Consider the following 19,111-nt stretch of genomic DNA (forward strand, 5'->3'; position numbering starts at 1 on the left):
CTATAATTTTTTTGTTAATATTAAATACTCTTTTTAAAATATCCTCCATTACCTCTTCAAATAAATTATAATCACTATTTGGAGGTCTATAAACACATATAACTATATAATTGTCTAGTTCCACACAGGAAATTTCAATACAACATTCAACAGAAAGATTGCCAATATCACTACGTTCTTTTACTTTTATATTATTTTTCACCAATATCATAGAACCTCCTCTATTTACTATTTTTCTATTAAAGCAGCTGACAATATTATAGTTGTTTAAGCTGAACATCATATTGCTCACTTTGAGCCAATGTTCAGTTAAACATAAAACATCTATATTATTTTTTTCTAAAAACAATTGAATAATTAATTCACAGCCGAGAAAACTTTGTATGTTCTGGTGAACAATTTTCAATTCTGATAGCTTTCCCTTTGTCTTTTTCAGCAGTTTAAATCTGCAGTCATATTTAAATTTTTGTAAATAAAAGGATTCTTACTAGAATCAATATTTATGTCAATATTTTCAGTATGTTTAGTATTAACATTAGTACAAGTACTACTAATTGGATTAATGCAACCCATTATATTACTTATAATGGGGTCATTTATATTATAAGCTAGTAAACTAGCTATATTTGTTATTTGTTTTTTAGGCAGATAAAATCTATCTCCAGTCATACAAAAGTTTGTAACAAATTTGTTACTATCAAAAAATAAAAAGTCATTATGACGACATGTCATATTATAAATTAAATTATTAATATAATATATGAACTTATTTTGTTCAATGGTCAGAGAACGACAGTAAGGAAATGCACATAATATTATTTTACCTATGCCCAGCTCAGCAATATTAAGCAAAGAGTTTACAAGTTTAATTACATGACTTTTTTTTACATATAAACAGTTGCCTAAAGCAATGACTAATGTGGTTAACTTATCATACCTACCATTAACCACCTTATTTAAAATATTAGGCAATGAAGCACCAGGAAGACAATTATTTATGACATGTTGATATAGACTTTCTGATAATGAACGGCCCAGACCCTTACCATATTCATCTGAATAAATAATTGTCCTTCGTACTGGTGCAACATTACAATTATCAGTTTTTAAAGACAAGTTAGAATTGAGTAAACTAGAACAAGGAGTAATTGACTCAGTCAAAACCGATGTGATTGACTTATTGTTATTTCCATTAGGGCTATACTGACAAGATTTAGGAGATTCAGGTGTCTCACAACAACATTTCTCTGTCAATGAGGTGAACCGCTCCATGTTGTAATTTCCCAACTCTATTAATTTATCCAGCGATTTACTATAATTATTAATTTCAAGTTGAGCACACTCATATTTTTTTGTTAAATTAGATAATGAAGATTCTAACTCTTGAATTTTACTCTTTAATTTATTTTGTTCTAAATCCTTATCATGTAAATTTGTTTTACAATTTTGAAGTTCTTGTAACAGGTCTAATTTTTGTCTTCTAATATTTATAGATTTTAAACATTTAGTATGAGTTCTCACTAACTTTTCTGACTTTTTAATAAATTTGTTTATTTTTATATATTTTTTTAATTTATTGACACTATTAAATTTACTAATACAACTATTTGAGCTGGGTGTATTAGTTAAATCTATGGTCACCAACGGCTGAGTAGACTTTTGATCACAAGTGACATTTACCAATTCTGTATACAGATCTAAGGTGTTATTATAGCTACTCACCCGTTTGTGTTCCAACATAGATTCACTATGTGCTTGTGCTTCCTCAAGGTGTCTCTCGAGGTGAGTGATACGCTGTAAATTTGACTCATATGTGTCCCTGCAGTGATCATATTCATTAACAAGTTCCTGAAGTCTATCCCTGTCAACGCGTAGGTCCTCACAGAACACATTAATGTCTACAAGTTCCCCCTTCAGGGCCACATATTTGTCAAATAGAGATTTCATCTCTATTTCACTATCATCCCGTTCCTGTAACAACACTTTATTCAAGTCTTGGGTTTTCTTTAATTCAACGAGTGCCACCTTAAGTTTAGCATCAAGATCACAGGCTCTTCGGGACATCATTATTAAATATGCTGAGTAATTAATTTAAATATAAAGGAACTTAATGGAATTTAGAATGTGTGCTATTTCCTTACAATTTATTTATTTATAAATATATAATACCTATATAATATGTGATATGTAAGTAATTTTAGTAATGTTGTTAATTATAAATAACAATACTAAATATTATTACTTGTAAGAATGGGTTTCTTGGGGTATTACACAAGCTCAAATAATAGAATTAAAAACAACCAATTCTAGAAGATTCAGTATTGTTATTGAAATATATATAAATAACTATTTAAATTAGTGAAAGTTTCACTCTCTTGTAGTGTATTTTAATGTAAGAATTAATTATATTTCAGTTAGTACTTACAATATTTGGTTAGTGGGTAATTATTTTTTTTCCTCGACGCACAACTTTAATTCACTTTTGAAATTACCACAATATTAACATGTAACACAAAATAAGTAATAATAAAGGAATGTTATAATAATTTAAATTGAATTACGCGATAACATGTACAAGATTGATGTAAATATAAGTTTATTACGAACTTTGACAGTTGACCGGTAAGAAATATTTATGTGTCGATTTTTGTACACAAATACTATATAAAAATGAACACAAACAACAATCAATACTTTTTATAGCTTAAACTCACTAATTATATCAATTACACTAAAAAAATTGAGTAATAAATTAGATAAAAGTATTTAATTATTAGGGCCAGCTGACAAAGACAGTTATCGGTAATGTTGCCAGTCGAGGAAAAACAATATAATATAAACAATATAGTGGAATAAACTCAAAATCTAGGTTTAAGACTAAATAATTACTTTAAATGTTTCGGTTGAAGGCGGAAGGAGATAAAGCAATGAAATTAGGGTATAAATGGTACGACATTTTAGGCCTCTGCAAATATGAGGTGCATGAGTATCACGACGTAACACGAGTATCACATAATAACGCGACGTCCACCACGGACGTTCATATGAAATATATATTTATTTATTTCAGATATTCATCTAAATTGTGTCAGTGAACAACTTATAAGATATGTTAATAAATTACAATACGTATGACGACCTCGGTGGTCTAGCGGTCTAGCATACCGCTTTACGACCGATGGTCGCGGGTTCGATTCCTCGCACGGCACAAACATTTGTATTCATGAGTATGATTGTTTGTATCTATGTATTTGTATCAGTTGTCTAGGACCCATAACACAAGCTTTAGCTAGCTTAACTTGGGTCTAGATGGCGCTGTGTGAATTGTCCTGAGATTATTATTATTATTATTATTATATCAAGACTTAATTCTTATATCTATTTATATAGGCGACGGTTACCATTGACCGTCATGGAGGTGTATTGTTAGTTTATTAAATACCAAATACAGAAAAAAAATATCAATGGAACCTACATATGCATAATATTTTTTAATGATATTGTCTTTATCTTAGCTTCTCGTATACTACGCATCCGTGAGAAGCTAAACTGTATCCCTAATATACATACATATAAAAATCAGCAATAGATAAAATAATATTTTAAGCAATTAATTTTTCTTTGACACATATTTTAACACTTTGACATTTGCTGGTTACTGCACGTTTAGTCACACCTCGGGTTCGGTAACAAAAAATCGAGCTTTGTGCACATTCTCAGTCCAATTAGAGAGTTGTAGCAATTAATTTCCAACATTCGGCGTTTAAGGCATATTTTTCAGTCGACAAAACATTTAATTAGATGCGGGAATGTCAATTATTTTACTATGCATGAGTGGACTGCGTAATTACCCTCAGAGTAAATGTAATTTTCAATCGTTGTGGTCTTATTAGTGATGTTGGAACGGTATTATGTATCGACGATGACTCTAAAGATTACAAACATCTCACTTTACTCACTAAGTTGCTGTGTGATTTCTAGTAATTACGCACTTTATTGGTAACTAGCTACTCGCCCGGATTATATATATAAACGTTCCTCTAGAATCACTCTATCTTTAAAAAAAACCGCTTCAAAATCCGTTGCGTAGTTTTAAAGATTCAAGCATACATAGGGACGGACAGTCAGCGACAGCGACTTCGTTTTATACTATGTAAAGTATATTTTATAAAGAAAAAAGGTTTTTTGTTTAATCTACATAATAAATATACACAGTACAATCGGGTCTTAACACGAATAATTTTATGATAAATTTTGTTGTATTAGTTCATCTAAAGGGTATCAAATTTTTTATTTAATCATAATTACATTGGAAAAAATTTAAATCGCCTTCCTAATGAAAGTAGTTTCGACTGTAGTATGCTCAACTTATTAAAAACGAATGCAATTTGCTTGCATTGATTATAATTCCGTTATTATTTGACAAGCATTAGCTTATCGTTAGCTTACTATTTGCAACTATTAATACGTTCCTCTGATAAACAAAATCAAATTACACGTTCCTAATTAAAATTTTCTTCGTTCTTTTGATAACATATAGCTACGTGGCATAACAGGATGATATTTATATGTAATCCATCTGTTGCGTACCTTTATTAATATTTCAATTTTCGATCACTCATATCGTGGTTTGTTTACGTATAAATTCTAAAATGCAATTTGGCTGGCAACTGGGATGCGGTGAGGGACGAGCACATACTCCATTAGAATTTATGATACATGTAGGGGCAGACAGTAATTAAAAGAGCCCACTGAGGGAAATAACACACTGAAATGTTGTGAAGTTATGGTATTACGTAGTGCTACTTTAGAACTACAGTCGTTTATTTAGGAGGTCAACGGCCGTGGGGGCTGCAAACGAAAGCTTTCACAAAGTCGTAACTTCCTATTTGTTTTATACCAAGTTGGTATTACAAAGAATTAAGAACACTTTTACAAAATTTTAAATTTCACAAAGAGAATAATAATAATAAATAATAATTATGAAGCTGAACTTGTTTATTATTTTTGTAAATACATACGTAAAGACCCAAACCAATACAAGCCATCATACTCATGAATACAAGTGTTGATATTGTGCGAATAATCGAACTCGCGACAATCTGAACCATGTACTAAACTACTAGACCATCGAGGCCGAGGATGTGTTATTAATATTAATCAGACTGAAAAGTTCAACTTTCTGGCAGATCAAGCCGACGGAATTTGAACCCGCATCCCTCATCCTGTCTAATCGAGCTGTCGGAAAGTTAAACTTTTTAATTTAATTAGTATTTTAAAATGTTTCCAATTATGCAGGATATTCGCAAATATAGTTACATATGTATTGATTTCACAATTTTGTATATTGTAAAGCAACTTTTAGCTTTAAGTGCGTTTCTATCGAGGTATATTTTTAAGAAGTCGGCTGCGTGGGTACCTCGTTCTCATCTATTACAGATCTCAAGAAGTTTGCAAGAAGAACATCTTGGTCCTCTGAAATGGCAACGATACTAATTATCACGGACGTTACATGATAACGTATTTTTTTTATTTGTTTAGTTGTTTGGGCTATTGTCAGGTGCATGGACCTGTAGCACTCTGACCTACATAGATCTATTGTGCTCGCCCTTTCAAAGTTCGCTACCTAGTCCCGTCAGGGACAAGACATGAAGGACATTCTTAGGAGTGATTTTTATCTCCTCAGGAAAGAGTGTAAACTTTCCAAAGGAGATATTTCATTTATGCATGAGTGGGCTACAACCACATAGTATGTGTAGTGGCATTTCCTAAAGTGATAACGTAATGATCGTGGATTTCATATGTACAGGCCAGGGTTAGCATTTATCATCAGATGGGCCATTAGCTTATTAGTCATTCCAATTACAGAAAAAAAAGTTTTTCAATCTACTATAGAGTGCAATAAATAATAGTGAGTGGTCCCTCTTATCACTATAACATATTTTAGTAATTAAGTAACTACTTATTTAATATTTATTCTTGCGAAATGCCATTTGACAATTTGGCATATGCACAAAATTTGAAATAGAAATAGAAATAGAAATAGATGCACATTCTTTTTGTTTTGAATGTGCATTTTATAAGACTTATATTAATGTAATGTTTCTATGTATATTTATTTAATTACAGTACTATTACAATACTTTTTATAATATTTCAGCCCAGAGCGCACCATTTGACATTTTCCTGAGTATATTTGAATTCACGTGTCTATTGTCGTATTTATTAATGTTTTACGTAACCGGAGAAATAGTTTGACCACAGATAATAGAATTTTTTACATAATTAACGCACAAATAGTTTGGTAGATATATATTGGATTCAAATCTATAAACTTTAAGGTTTAGTAGTCGCCGAAACAACCCCGTAGGTAAGAACACTTTTTTTTGTTTAAGGTTATCTAATAAAGCAAAGTACCTAAAATATACTGTGGTGTGCAGCCGAACTTTATTCCCAAAGGATATATTGTTTATGGTACCTATAACTAAATAAGCAGAAGCCGCTAATGGACACATATTTGTGTCCATTGAACAACGAACAGAAGACATAATGCACAGTATCGTCATGGGAATCAATGTGGACCAGTATAAATAGGGATCACCTCTAATCCTAATCGGGGTTCCAATGAATTATTTCCAACAACTTGTTATTAATAATGTAATATTGTTCTTGTAATATAATTCTACACTCGAAGCATCATGTATGTATTTTATATAGCTATTTTTATAGTAAATAACACAACATCAATTAATTCGATATACTATTCAGGAGTATTTTACTTTACGCCGCGTTATTTTAATTTTTGAAATCTTGTTAACAATAATAATATTACTAGCTTTCTACCCGCTCGGCTTTTCACGGCTATATACGCACGGCTTACAGCCGTATTATTAATATACTTTCCTTTTATTTATATATAACTATTTTCTTGAATAACGCTATCTATTGCCACAGATAACATAATATTACTATTGCTAAAACTGCATTAAAATCTGTTGCGTAATTTAAAAGATGCAAGCGAATAAACAGCGGATGCTATTTCATTTTATACTATGTAAAGAAGTATGGGTATTTGTGACTGTGAGTCTGACTTAGCTCACAGTCACCAACACCCATAGTTTTTTACTTTGTTGAGTGTGGGCTATATTGCCAATTAGTAAGGTATAAGTGCAATTTTGTGTACTTTTATTTAATTGTTGTATGGTATAAATTCATGTCAATAGTTAGCAATAAAGTTATTTTTATTTTCTACTAGCTTTTACCCGTGGCTTCGCTCGCATAAATAATTGATTTATGACTTCATAACTGGTTGCTAAATGGCACTGAAATAGCAAAATGTTGATTTTTGTTTTTCAATATTTATAAAAAAAACATTTATTCTAATAAAAAGTATCGCATGTTTATTCTTATACCTCCAAGAACATGTCGCACACTTATTATAATACTGGCTTAACTCAAAAATTACAAATTTTGGAAAGTCCACTTTATAACTGTGGAATTAAATCTAATTTCAAAATTTTCATATTTCTGAATTACACCAGTATTGTACTAGATATGCGATGTATACAAAATTTCATGAAGATCGACAGTTTTTGCGTGAAAGCGTAACAAACATCTCTACTTTCACATTTATAATATTAGTAAGAATTGGTCTGAGTGTTTTCTGCGTATATTATGTAGAAAGAAAATATATTAGTATTTCAATTATAAATAAGGTAATATCAACTAAGCTTGGTACAAGATTGCAATGTGTAAATTATCCAGGGTTATTATTATTAATATATATATGACATGAAAAGCACCACTGATATTTTAACTATTTACTATTTACCGACATAATTTTTTTACTTACTTTTGTAAGTTGTATTTCAGAGGCATGACACATTAGTTCTCCAGAATGACATCACATGTTTACTTTCTATCAGATAGTTCGTTATTTCAGTTATATAAAAAAAATACTTATTTGTTCATACGAAAAATAATTTAATGAATGGAATCAACTCATATTAAATAAAATTAACGTAAAATATATAAACAATGTTTTACTATAGTATATTTCATTATAAACGGTCATGTAGGTTTATCTCGATAATTCACCAAAAGAGATACAGTTTTCATCTTCACCGGTAGACTGGATATATTTGAATGATTTAATAATCAAAGAGCGATGAGTTGATGTATATCCCAGGAGTGTAAACTAAAAGGAAAAATATAAAAATAAAATTAACAAACTTCATAATTTAAAAGCCGCACTCTATTAGGTGGAGCTCTTAACACTTTCCACGGCATTGCATCATATTCTTTAAATGCTCATGCGAAATGACAATCAAAAACTTAAAAAAAAAGCATTTACACAACACCATGTACAATTTTATTATTAAATTAATTGACAATAATGATGCCGTATATAAAATTAACAGCAAATTTTATACTATCTTTAAATCGTCTTAGATTTTCTTATTTATTGAAAATTTAATTCTGATTTCTTGAGTCGTTTCAGTGTGAAATCTTAACACACAAACGATTCATCGCATCAGGATGTTATTATATGCAATGGTAAAATAAGGAAATAACAATTATGTAAATTATTTTTGACATGATATTTAATTTTGTAAAGTAAAATAGAAGAATAACATTTACAGTGGTAAAAATGTATATTTGGATAGCCGTTTCAACTTTTTCAGGCTCCAAGCAGCTTGCTTGTGCTTGTTTTTCGCTAGTTTAGATATGGCAGTGGAGTTAAAATGTTCGGAGGAATAACACCTTAAACAACTCATGGAAGGTATATAGACGATGGTTGCCACTTACCATCAGGTGGTAACGGTTTCCTTGCCATTCCTTTTACAAAAAAAAATACTACTTACATAACCTAGCCGTGATCCTGCTCTCGACAAGTTCAGTTCCAAAACCTGACTATTATTTTCATCAGTTAACTCCAAGGATGAAATTGATTGAGACTGCATGATAATTCCATTACCATCTTCCACATATTCTTCAACAACTACAGCAATACTTTGAAATCCGGATAAAGTCATAGAGAACTCTATTTTTAAGGTTCCACCACCAGCCATTATAAATGGGGTTGATGATGTACAGGTAACAGTATTAATATAATTGGGTATGATACCATCTTCAATTAAATTCCAAGATCCCATTATTCCATGACAACGATTACTGTGATCCGAAAATATATTTTCAAAGTTTTCATCAAACGTATATTCAACACAAACTTCAGCTGGTGTACTAGTGGTGGTCGAGTCGGTAGTGGTCGAGTCCGTGGTGGTCGAGTCGGTGGTGGTCGAGTCGGTGGTGGTCGAGTCGGTGGTGGTCGAGTCGGTGGTGGTCGAGTCGGTGGTGGTCGAGTCGGTGGTGGTCGAGTCGGTGGTGGTCGAGTCGGTGGTGGTCGAGTCGGTGGTGGTCGAGTCGGTGGTGGTCGAGTCGGTGGTGGTCGAGTCGGTGGTGGTCGAGTCGGTGGTGGTCGAGTCGGTGGTGGTCGAGTCGGTGGTGGTCGAGTCGGTGGTGGTCGAGTCGGTGGTGGTCGAGTCGGTGGTGGTCGAGTCGGTGGTGGTCGAGTCGGTGGTCGTCGAGTCGGTGGTGGTCGAGTCGGTAGTGGTCGAGTGGGTGGTCGTCGAGTCGGTGGTCGTCGAGTCGGTGGTGGTCGAGTCGGTGGTGGTCGAGTCGGTGGTGGTCGAGTCGGTGGTGGTCGAGTCGGTAGTGGTCGAGTGGGTGGTCGTCGAGTCGGTGGTCGTCGAGTCGGTGGTGGTCGAGTCGGTGGTGGTCGAGTCGGTGGTGGTCGAGTCGGTGGTGGTCGAGTCGGTGGTGGTCGAGTCGGTGGTGGTCGAGTCGGTGGTCGTCGAGTCGGTGGTCGTCAACTCGGTGGTCGTTGAGTCGGTGGTTGTTGTGTCGATAATGGTTGTTGTAACTGTTGTTGTAGTAGTTTTAGCAGCATCAGTGTAAATTTCACAATAGCCGTCTTCATTAACATAACGTGGCGGAATATATCGGAAAGAATCAATTAGGAAAATAGAGTTAGCCGCGAATCCTGTAAAAGTAATCTGTAAATAAGAAGAAATAATAAAATAAAAATTAACATTAAGAAAGGCAGCAGTTGAATAGATGATTTTGTCTGTCTTCGTAATAAGGGTTTTCAATATTTTATTAAAATGCGTTACACTGTCGAAATTATTTATCTCATGTATGAAAATGTGATTTCACTTTACTTAAAACTAGTGTTTCTATAAAACAGACAAATGTTGTAATGACTGTTTTTATTGTGTTGCTTATATTATATATGGTTTTTTTAAATAGATAGAATGATTCAAGAGGAATGTATATATGTATAATATATGTACACCTGTGCGAATCCGGGGTGAGTAGCTAGTATTCTATAAAAATAACTAAAATAGACTAATCCCCCAGTCTCAATAATACTGTAATCTCTTGCGTATGACATATTTATAGAACCAAGTTTGCTTGTATTATATGGCTATAAAAATATAAAGAGGTTTAATCTACAACAGGTTGTAAGGCTCTTCTCTGAATTTGAATGTACTATTTCCTACTACTTCGCTGCTTTTTACAGCCTGTGTGACGTGATACAAACTATTTTCTAGTTTAGGCAAATTAGGACAGACAGACTCTATTTGTAATTTATAATATTAATATGAATTAATCTAATTATTTTTGTTTAACCAAATATTTGTAGCATAATTATATTTACACCACTATTATTGCAATTATATATTAATTCTATTACATCAAATGTGTGTGCATGCCCATCCCATCATTCAAAGAATAAGTTGGACCAACAGACAACAACCAAGGACCAGACAGAAGAGTGCCTTACCTATTTTAACGGCCAAGCAGCCAGCTTGATAGGATTTGTTAGGATAGATCATTTTATATACCACGTAGGTGGCAAACAAGTATGGTTAGTTAAGTTACTCCTGTAATCTATGTAGGTAGAGTAATAATAATCTTTACTACAAATAACTTTGGATAGAACAGGTATGGTAATGGTAGGTATAGGTAATAAAATTATTCGTGCCAGAAATCGAACCCGCGACGATCGAAGATAAAACGGCGTACTAAACCGCTAGGTCACAGATATTATATTATATATGTATATAATATAATGTAATGCATAGAGATGGCTCGTTACTATTTAGTTTATTATTTAACATTTTTTAATATCAAGCATGATCGTATGCTCACTATTAAAAAAACTTCTGACGATAAACGATGATGCCTATGAACGCTATAAAGACCAGTGGTAATATTACCTTAATACTATAACATTTAACTAACAGTTTCTATATTACTTTTAGTAAATTGGGCGAAATAAAATGATAAATGTTAAGTAGGTGTGATCCAGACCAAAATTGCGCAGGTAAGGTAATGTTAGTATAGGTATAGTTTAAATGTATATATATATATATACGTAATATCTATATATATATAGTGTACGTAATATCTATCATACCACCACTAATAATAATAATAATCTCAGGACAATTCACACAGCGTCATCTAAACTAAAGTTAAGCCAGCTTGTGTAATGGGTAATAGATAACTGATACGTAGATATTTTTTTCGTAATTACATACATATGTATTATACATACACACCCACAAATACCCAGGCCAATACAAACAAACGTACTCATGACTACAAATGTTTGTGCTGTGCAAGGAATCGAACTACCACTTTTAGTTATATTACAATAAGTAATTCAAGGCAAGTTGTCTTTTTATTAGGGGTAAATAGTAGAGTTGTGTTTCTTAGTAGAAAGCGTGGGCATAAATTACATGTTGTTAAATGAGTACATAAAATAATAAAAATATAATACTTACATAACCAACAAAGCTTTCACTACCGCCTAATGTTATATTTATAGTATTCCAATATAAGTCTAGATCCGCAGACGTAGTTAGAGCTACTCGTCTTTCTCCAACTACATTGTAGTCATTTGTACCAGGTACTCCTTCATATGCAGTTAGAGTAATTTGATCGTCAAAATCTAGTATATATATATATATATTAAATTGCAAAATTCCTGTAGCGCTCATAGGGAATGCTTTAGACAGTACACAACTACTATCCGTATATGGACTTATAAAAGAATAACTTCTTTCATCTGGACTTTCCACATCAATATCGGAATATCTGCGATGGTTCCACTCAGGCAGACAAGAACATATTCCGATCCCGGAAGAAAAAATGTCGTTGTAGGTAGCTTCAAAATCATGAGTGAAACAATCATCACAAAATATGAATGAACTTGTAAATAGTATAACAAATAAACAACAAAACCAATCCATCGTGAACGTAACTGGACGAGAAATAAATATTTTCTAATAAATAATATCTTATTTAGAACAATATTGTATACAGAGTGCCCATTCAGTATTAATAAACTTTAGTAATGTGAAACATTATCTGATTATAAAATATATCAAAGATCAAACTTATCTCTTTGTGATAAATATAAAATAGATTATTGTTATCTTTTCTAAATTCAGCTTATTTATTTACTGTAGTAATGATAACGGTAAACTTCCTTTCAGAAATATAATAATTAATTACGCTGTAGTTATATTTGATTGTGAATTTCCTTTGATGGATATAAAAAGTATGATTTTATCTTCTAAATATATATATTATTTATACTATTATTTATACATATATTCATATTCATAGACAATTCATACAGCGCCATCTGGAACCAAGTTAAGGCACCTAAAGCTTGTCTTATGGGTACTAGATAACTAATACAAATACATAGATATTATACATATAAAACACCCAGATCGATACAAAAATACAAATGTTTTTGCTGTGCGAGGAATCGAACCCGCGATTATCGGAAGTAAGGCGATGTGCTAAACTGCTAGACCACCGAGGCCGTTAATATCCAAAAAAACAATACAGAAAATAATAACATAAGAACAGACATAAGTGGTGTACGTAATTAACATAAATATATACATATGTAATATAAATACATATACATACATCTTATATGTAAAATTCTCGTCTCAAAATGTTCGTTACCATACTACTCCGAAATGGCTTAACGAATTTTTATGAAATTTTATATGCATATTCTGTAGGTCAGAGAATCAGTTACTCTCTATTTTTTATACCCCTAAGTTATATGAGTCTACCCCTAACATTTTTATTTGTTAATTTTTTATAAAGTGGCATTGAAAATAAAAACAATAAATTTTTACTCTTCTACTATCAACCCCTCTTTTTTAATAGCGATTTTAATTTATAACGACAAACAACGTGTGCGGGGTAAGCTAGTATTAATATATATGTATACTAAAATAAAAACCCGGTACTCGCTAAAAGTGGGCAGTGTGTTACCTCCATTTCCGAAGCAGTGCCATTCAGACTTGGTAGAAAGATATGTAGAGTACAAAGGACTTACACCATTTTTCCAAGCAGTTGTCGAAAATTTTGTTAATCATATTAATAAGGTAGATCAACAATCAATAAGTTAAAAGTTAAAATTTAAAAACAACTTAGACCTATGATAACTATCTTATCCATGACTGACTTGGACTTTCCTTGTTTTAAAGGCATTGAAGTTGTGATTTGGACTGGCGCATCCACCTGACCCCTCAACTCTATTTAGGGATCACAACAGTTTTGGGTTGAATGTTATGTATTGAAAAGTGTTGAACGTTGAAAGAAAAACTTCCAAAAGACAATAAACCCACCAAATAGTTAATGAATCACGACTTCAGTTCCATAAACAATTTATGGCAAGAGCACAGACTAATAGAGTTGGCGCGAAAAAGAAAATGGAAAACCGAGACATACCTTATCTACAACGAGATAAAATGATAGCTATACAGTGTAAGCAATGAATTTAAAATGAAAATAAATGATTAGTAGTAGTAAATAGAAGTGGCTTACCTTGATGCATTAATCATCTCATGCCTTAACCAAAATCTACCCTAAGGTCTTCCAAATGTCTCTCCCAGGCCAAAGTAATGTAGCAAATTGGGGGAAATCCTTTGAATAATCTTGTTATATTTGTGGTGAGGTAATTGGTATAGTAAGATATGTATTGATAGGATGCTGGGTGCCCCTCTATAGGGGTGATTACTAATATTTCCATGACAGATACCTTAAAACGCTAAAACAGTGACGCTGTAATTCTTTCAGTAGCTAGAGCTCATGAAGAATTAACAACAAATAAAAAGCTAATTAGCTTTTATTTGCTAACTTTATAAAGGAAGGCTGAACTCTAAATTCGACAAACTGAACTCTAAATGCTATTTATTGCACACACTGATGTATTTTAAGGGGTATGTATGAAAAGCTTGATAAAGTCGTATCCGTATAACCGACTAGACAAGGAATCGACCCCGTAACTCGTCGCCGTGACCTAAGTAAGTAAGGAAAATGAAAATAATAATAATAATTTCTACATCCTGCCAAATTAACTTATGCAAGCCTACTACCATTGAAAAATTAAAAAACAAAATCCTGTCCTGTCAGCACAGAATGGAGAGAGTATACTTCTATTTAAAGCTACGAAAAATACATCATAGATGTTCCTGAGAAAACTAACATAAAAGACTCAGTCATTCGACATGGCTTAAGACAGACAGGTCAAGTAGACAGAGACAAAAGATGGACTCACCAATTAACAAAATAACTAGGACCGGCAGGCAAAAGGCGAGTAAGTAGACAGAGAAAAAGATGATCTGATGACATCAAAGAAGGGAAAGGGAAAAGGGAAAATTGAATGAACGTAGCTACAAATAGAAAATCATTGAGCAAGTTGGGGGAGGCTTATACGCAAATGGGACCATATATAAAGAAATATATATTCAAATTTCAAATTATTTCAATAAATAAATAAAAATTAGGTGTCTAGTACTGAAAGAAGTAAAATAATCCTTCAAACTACATATATTTTGCTAGCGCCGTCTAGTTTTTTTTTTAATAATAATAAGTCGTCTCGACATGGAAAATATATACATACATATTTGTTGAAAGTATAATGCTGGCCATCATAGAAAGAATAGTTTGTACATTTTCATAGATTATGTCACTTTATATCTCAGGAATTTTTCTTATGTCAACGTGTAAACTTTACCATTTTAATATATTTTAATATTTAATCTTCGGCTGATTTCTCTTATTTCCAAAAATATCAATTAAATAAAGTGCAGAATGCTTTAAAATATTATCTTATTATTATTATTCTTATAACTTGTTATTCCCCGTAGTTAGTAAGTTAAGCTATCTACGATCGGCTGATTCTATCTTATCGATATCTTGATTGTTGCAATCATACGTAATGTCTTATAATATAATCAAAATTACTTCATACATTACAATATACTTATAATGTCGATATTATGTTAATAAAATGTACTAAACTATTTAATCTGATTATAAAAAATATTAAAAATTAAACAATATTTACCTGATAAAAGAATAGCAATAATAAAATGTTCCAAAGTATCTCTTTTTGTATGTCTGTTTGTTACCTTTTCAAGACTAAACGATAGAATCTTAATGAAATGCGATGAGAACATATATTAGATTTAGATCAAGATGATGACATGGATTCTTTATCCCAAAAAGTAGAAGAAGTCGTAGGTAACAATCGAAATAAAATAAATCCACTTTCAATATTTCCTTTTGTTTTTTTCTTCTGACTACAGTTGTACTAGAATACACTTATACTTGTCTACTAGAGACCATGTTAATCTTCTCCGGTTTCCACTAGCGATATATGTATAATAGGTATTTTTCTATGTATATTATGAGTTTTATAACAACAAAAGTTAAAGTTAAATGAAACTAAAATATATTTATTCGTGTAGGTCTATAACACACTTATGATAAGTCAGATCTGCCGTCGGTAAATCTATCGTTTACCAGATAGCGTTATGTGAGTTATGTTTATTTTATTTCATAATAGCTGCACCCGCGACTTCATCCGCGTGGAATTTAACTTTATTTGTCTAAAATAAAAGTAGCCGAAATTACTCCTCATACACACATACCTGCCAAAAATGATCCGACAAAATCGGTTCAGCCATTTCAAAGATTAGCCGGAATAAACAGACTGACAAATATTGTAAGAAATGTTATTTTGGTGTATGTATCATTATCATCATCATTTATATTATTATATATGCACGTAGTATTTTAATATTACAAACAGACACTACAATTTTATTTATATGTACAGATTTAGTTCGCGATTGTGAATACATACGTATTATCACTTTTTTGTTTGCTTTGGTGTTAATTTATATATAATAGAAAAAACAAAATACAATCGACTACTCTAAGGACATTCGAGTAAGCCACAGGTTTTTTCGTTCAACAGCTAGGCATTTAGAATTTTTCTTTAAATGTAATATATATTAGGAAGAAGTAAAAGCTTATTTATAAGTAAATACAAATAAGCTTTTACTACTTTTTTATTATTTGTAAATAAATTTTAACAGTCTTATTACAAATCTGTTAAAACTCCGACGAAACGTGGACTAAATAGTCGTGGTTTAAACCATTCCTAAAGTTAATACTTGGAATAAGCCTAACATTATTACGAATCCAGATCTAATAGAGGACTACTTAGTACTACAGTTAAATCAGTCACACATGTCTGTACAATTGCGTTCCGTTTTACCAGAAAACTGAAATGAAAAAAAAAATATTACTTCAAAGAAAATGTATAAACTAAAAATACTTTTATTTGTTTTTGTCTATACCTTCATTATAACTATTTCATTAATATATAATATTTATTAACGTACTACTAGGCTCAAAATCAGTTTTAAATTACCAGTAGGAGACCTATATGGAGAAAAGGAACGGCGAGATATTTTTATTGGATTTATTATTCGAATAGATCCAATAAAAATATCTGACCGGTGACTATTTCAAAGTCAAATAAGTGAAAAAATAATAAATAACGTTTTTTATATATTTTTATTATCGTAAAATTAGCTTTAAATATTTTTAGTTAATATATTTTTAATTTAGTTAAGATATTTTTCAAAAAACAACAACTTATAATACAATTTTTAAAATGGAGTTTGAATTTTGCATTTAGACCACTGTTAAACTAGGGGCATCGCAAGGTCTAACTTTAGACCATAGACAAATCACGGTTTAGAGATAAACTTCTTTTTGTAATAAGGTGCTAAACCAGGTCTACCTTTTTGTAATAAGACAGTAAGTCTTTGTATTTTGGAAAAAAACCTGGCAGGCATCTAGTATTTTCTGCGTTAATAAAGAATTTTCTTTTTTACGATTCCCATACAGTAAATAGCACGTTTTTGTAATATTCCGTATATCGGCTACGCTTTCACATAATGATAATCCATGACACAATCATTACATAGTATAAAATAAACCCACTGTCGCTGTCTGTCCCTATGTATGCTTAAATCTTTAAAACTACGTAACGGATTTTGAAGCGGTTTTTTTTAATAGATAGAGTGATTCAAGATGAATGTATATATGTATAACATATGTACACCTGTGTGAATCCGGGGTGAGTAGCTAGTATTCTATAAAAATAACTAAAATAGACTAATCCCCCAGTCTCAATAATACTGTAATCTCTTGCGTATGACATATTTATAGAACCAAGTTTGCTTGTATTATATGGCTATAAAAATATAATGAGGTTTAATCTACAACAGGTTGTAAGACTCTTCTCTGAATTTGAATGTACTATTTCCTACTACTTCGCTGCTTTTTACAGCCTGTGTGACGTGATACAAACTATTTTCTAGTTTAGGCAAATTAGGACAGACAGACTCTATTTGGAATTTATAATATTAATATGAATTAATCTAATTATTTTTGTTTAAACAAATATTTGTAGCATATATTTACACCACTATTATTGCAATTATATATTAATTCTATTACATCAGATGTGTGTGCATGCCCATCCCATCATTCAAAGAATAAGTTGGACCAACAGACAACAACCAAGGACCAGACAGAGGAGTGCCTTACCTATTTTAACGGCCAAGCAGCCAGCTTGATAGGATTTGCTAGGATAGATTTTTTTATATACCACGTAGGTGGCAAACAAGTATGGTTAGTTAAGTTACTCCTGTAATCTATGTAGGTAGAGTAATAATAATCTTTACTACAAATAACTTTGGATAGAACAGGTATGGTAATGGTAGGTATAGGTAATAAAAACAATAAATATTTCAGCTTAAATATCAGAGTTTAATTTATAATTTAGACAGTATCACATCATAACAACGTATATAAATTACATTACATCTTTAAAGTAGTTAAGAAATGGCATACCTAAGGTATAAAAGTTGTTGAAAATAAAAATAGTATCCTCTAACAATTTACACAGGTTAATTTAGTCCCAAGCTAAGCAGAGCTTGTGCTATGGGTACAAGACAATTAATGGATGTACTTAGGTATTTGGTTTGTATATATTACGAATAGAAAACATCCAGATAAATACAAAGAATCATACTTATGCATACAAATGTCTCTACGGCGTGAGTCATCGAATCCGCGACCATCGGAAGTAAACTGCTGTGCTAAACCGCTAAACCACCGTGGCCGTCTAAAACTACTATGATATAACAGTAAATATATTGTAAAATAACAATAGTTTTGTTAAGAATGTTAAGAATAGATATGTATGCATAAGTTCTACTTTGCCAAGTAATTTTCATTATGACAAGAATTTAAATAATACTACGAATTATTCTTAAAGATGATGTTACCTATTTGTTGATTTCTTACATAGATACAAATTATTTTTCACGTCATTGAACTGTCTATCAGAAATTTCATAATTCATATATATATTGATTTGTAAGTAGCCATAAATACAAAATAAAAATACCTTTATTTCATGTATGTCTGTTGGAGACATTTTTGATAAGTCGAATCTACCGGCACAACGGAACTGACAAGAAACTCGGCTCTTTTGAAATGAGCTTATACATGATTAGAAAATTACTACTAACTATTCTTTTTAGCCGTTACTTCAGCCACAGAATTTAGACATGTAAAATATCTTAGATTGAAAGGTTAGTTCTTAGATTTACACTGAAACTGATTTCCTCATATGTAGAAG

General features: G+C 31.6%; 1 protein-coding gene across 1 annotated transcript; it reads right to left on the reverse strand.

The window, feature by feature from the left end:
- Positions 1-9,154: 9,154 nt before the first annotated feature.
- Positions 9,155-9,868, reverse strand: LOC131846133 (uncharacterized; the record flags this gene model as incomplete). The annotated part of the gene is made up of 1 exon (XM_059195361.1): positions 9,155-9,868. A coding segment is annotated over one exon (714 nt), but the record flags the coding sequence as incomplete, so codon positions are not given.
- Between the last annotated feature and the right edge of the window lie 9,243 nt (positions 9,869-19,111).

Source organism: Achroia grisella, unplaced genomic scaffold (assembly GCF_030625045.1).
Source record: "Achroia grisella isolate CSIRO2021 unplaced genomic scaffold, CSIRO_AGI_Agris_v1 utg501, whole genome shotgun sequence".
Taxonomy (NCBI): Eukaryota; Metazoa; Arthropoda; class Insecta; order Lepidoptera; family Pyralidae; genus Achroia; species Achroia grisella.